We start from the raw sequence: 3626 nt of genomic DNA on the forward strand, positions 1-3626 counted from the left end.
GAGAAATGAAAATGCAATCATTTATTAGTTTCACTTCAATTTCATTTCAAAATCTTGAGTCATAGCTTTCTTGAATTCACGTACAAGCAAACAGCACATATATCTATACTTTTAGCGACCATGGTGTAAAAGGCAATGCTCATAAGGATACTTGATGAATTTATCATGTTCGATATATTTGTCAATTTTACTATTTCAACCTCTTGGTGTTTGTTTCGGCTTTCTTCAAATCTAGAGGCTTTTATCTTCTTGTCCTTTCATAATATACTTTAAAGGTTGTTGCATAGAAACTTCTTTTTTCACAAAAACCATTAAAAAATAGATTATGCAATTTTTTTAAAGTCGTCAAAGAAGTTTCTAAGCGAGCAACAAATGCAAATGCTTTATCCTAGTCTTTAACAATTTTGTCTTATCTTAAAAAAAAAAAAAAACGAAATTGCACATTGATAGGTGTTGACCCTATCAGAATATATGTGCTATAACAAGTGCTCCTATATCTGCCAAATGATCGACAAACTCTTGGGTGTTATTTGATGGTCTGAGACTCTGAAAGTCTCTTAAATGGGATTAGCAAGCATGCTCTGATCGTTGTCCGGTGAGGATGTCCCAAGCTGATGTCTCTTACAGGTAATCAATTAAGGAACATAATTAATAAACAAATTAAAGCGAATTCCAAGGTTGTCGTGTTGGGATTTTCTTTTTCTCTGGTAAATTTTGGTTTCTGACATGATTGGTCATCTTAGTTAAGTTATAGTTTCGTTGCTTTTGCATTTTACTGTTACAAATAAGATTTTCTAGCTCCCCCCATCTTTGAAAATTGTTTATACAATACAAGTTTCCGTTATCTGAAGGCCAAAATCTAAAGTGTCATGATCTAAAGAATCGATCTGATCCTTTTGAAAACAAACGTGATTGATCTTTGGGTAGACAGTGAGGAAGTGGATTGAGCTAGCTAGCTCTAGAGAGGTGCATGCTACTTAGATGTGGCTCAACTTCCCTACTTTCTGAAGTTGACTGTTAGAATAGCTTATGGAAGGGTTTTAAGGGGATTGGTTGCAGGATTTCAAGGGGGGAAAAGAAAAAGATTGCAGGAAAAATCAGGAAGCAATATTTCAAGGAATAGCATAGGTTCTATTGCTCAATTGGTGGACAGATATTGGTAGAGAAGTTCTTGTTTTTAAGGTTTGGAAGGTTTAATAGAAGGCTTCTAGGTTCTGTGTCAGATAAGGCAAGAGAAAGGATTGTGTGCAGGAAAAGGATTCCCAGGTCTGGTTGTAGATTTTATGACTTGTAAATAGCAGAAAATCAAACAAAAGAGATATAAAGAAGAAAAGAAAGAAAAAGAAAGTAGTAATTAATCATTCATGAAAATGAAGCTTCAATCCAAATAATAAATGAGAGTTGCACTTCTTTTGTAATAGACCTCTAGGTTTGTTGATGGTCACAAGACCCAAAGCCTTATTTTGGGATCCAATAGTAGCACTTCTTTCTAATGCCACGGCTACTGCATCAAGAAGTCACAAACTTTCTCAAAAGCTACAGAGAAAAAAAGGTTTCTTTTAAATCATCTTGGCTTTTAATTAATGCCAAATAATGTTACATTACACAACTGAGTAAGCAGCTGGCATTCTAACCTTTGAATGCCATATAATTCTTGTATATTTTACTGTGTTTCATATCAAGCCGTACATGTTATATATGGATTTGATTTTTTTTTCTATGTTTCAGATTGTGGTTCCCTGAGATTTGTTGTCATGTAGAAATTGATATTCTCCCTTACCCCCTTGCAGTTGTGGGAATTGTGGATACCCTCTAAATTTATCATCTTCTAACTGAATCACCTCTGGCATAGGCTTGAAAGGATCCATCTCCTTCCTGTCAGTTGATCTCAGCAGATTTACTCAGGAAAGGTTGATGAGGTGAACTGTTTCCCTGTCTCTTGGAGTTGTTATGGTTCAAAGACTAAACTCGGCTGCCGTCAATGTGGGGTTCATATAGGCCGTGGACATGGAGACTCACCTACTCTTTGTGGCTTTAACTTATCTGCCACACCTAACAAAAAGTTAACCATAAAGATTAGAGCTCTGCAGCCATCTGAAGAGTAGTGCTAATTAAGAAGGTTGACATGGAAGATCTTTCTCTCACCACTATCATGAATCTGCCTAATGATTGCCTCCTTTCAATCTTCCAACGGTTCGATTGTAGATGTGATCGCGAATCTTTTGGCTTAACTTGCCATCGCTGGCTGTATATACAAAATTCAAGTGTCCAATCCTTGCAATTCAAGCGCTCATTAAGGCAACTCAACCTTTCTTCATCATCCCATTCCCAGCCCACTCTTAACATTGAGTCATTTGAGTCATTCCGTCTGTATAAGCTGTTAACCCGCTTCCGACATTTACAGTCTCTGTCCCACTCTGGTTGCAAAGGACTACGTGACTTGTGCTTGACACGGTTGGAACACTGTGGTTCAAATTTGCAGAGTCTTTGTCTGGATAGTTGTTTTGGTATCACCGATCATGGACTGTTTCTGGTAGCTACTTGCTGTCCTAATCTCAAAGTTATTAGTCTTTTCAAGTGCAATATCAGTGACACTGAGTTAGAAGCGTTGGCCAATGCTTCCTCAGCATTGAAGGATGTGAATCTCTCATACTGTGCTCTTGTTTCTGACCATGGGTTAAAAGCTCTTGCTCAAGGATGCCGTCAGCTTCGAGCAGTTCGGATATCTTATTGTTAAATAAGCGGTGTTGGCTTCAGAGGGTGTTCATCAACTTTAGCTTATATGGAAGCCGAGTGTTGTAAGCTTGAAGCAGAAGGTATAAAGGGAATCCTCAGTGGAGGTGGGATAGAGTATTTAAATGTTTCTCTACCAAGGCATCAGAATGATCAGATTGATGGTGGTTTGGCAGCAATTGGGACAGGTTTCGGTTTCGCGACAAGTCTCAAAATCCTTAACATTCGCATGTGCAAGAGTGTTGGTGATGAGTGTATTGCGGCAATTGCAAAGGGGTGTCCATTACTTCAAGAGTGGAACTTAGCATCATGCCATGCGGTAAGCATATCTGGGTGGAAGGCCATTGGGTTGAACTGCAATAATTTGAAGAAATTTCATGTCAACGATTGTCGTAATCTATGTGATCGTGGCTTGTTGGCGCTTAAAGATGGGTGCAAACGCCTCTGTATCTTGTACGTGAACAGGGGTTTTAGGCGCATTTCTAGAGCAATAGAGTTGTTCAAATGTAGAGTACCTGAAGTTGATGTGAAGGAAGAAGAAATAATCTATATTGGCCCTAATTGGGCGTTTCGATAATATATATATATAATGGGTGAAAGATATCATTTTACTAGCTTATTTTTTATGACAGACCAATTACATCTTGTTGAACTATATGTTCTTGAACTCGTGATAGCCGATTTTTATTTTCTTTTTAAGGTGTTTCATGTTTGGTTGCCTGCTAAGCATAGATATATTTTTTACAAAATGAGTTTCAGCTTGATTGCCCTTTGGTAAGATTTTTAATTAGTACTGCCATTATACTTATTGAGCTTTTTCCTACTTTCCTCATGGTTGGCAATTAGGGTTTCACACTTTTCTCTCTCGCGAGCAAAAGCTTGAGGAGGAGGGA

General features: G+C 37.8%; 1 protein-coding gene across 1 annotated transcript; it reads left to right on the forward strand.

Moving 5' to 3' along the window:
- The first annotated feature begins 491 nt into the window (after nucleotides 1-491).
- Nucleotides 492-3310, forward strand: LOC132186960 (F-box/LRR-repeat protein 12). The gene is given in 2 exon segments (XM_059601091.1): nucleotides 492-627; nucleotides 1791-3310. A coding segment is annotated over 1 exon segment (1185 nt). The 5' UTR covers nucleotides 492-627; nucleotides 1791-2125.
- The last annotated feature ends 316 nt before the right edge of the window (nucleotides 3311-3626 follow it).

This window comes from Corylus avellana, chromosome ca1, assembly GCF_901000735.1.
Source record: "Corylus avellana chromosome ca1, CavTom2PMs-1.0".
NCBI classification, from domain to species: Eukaryota; Viridiplantae; Streptophyta; class Magnoliopsida; order Fagales; family Betulaceae; genus Corylus; species Corylus avellana.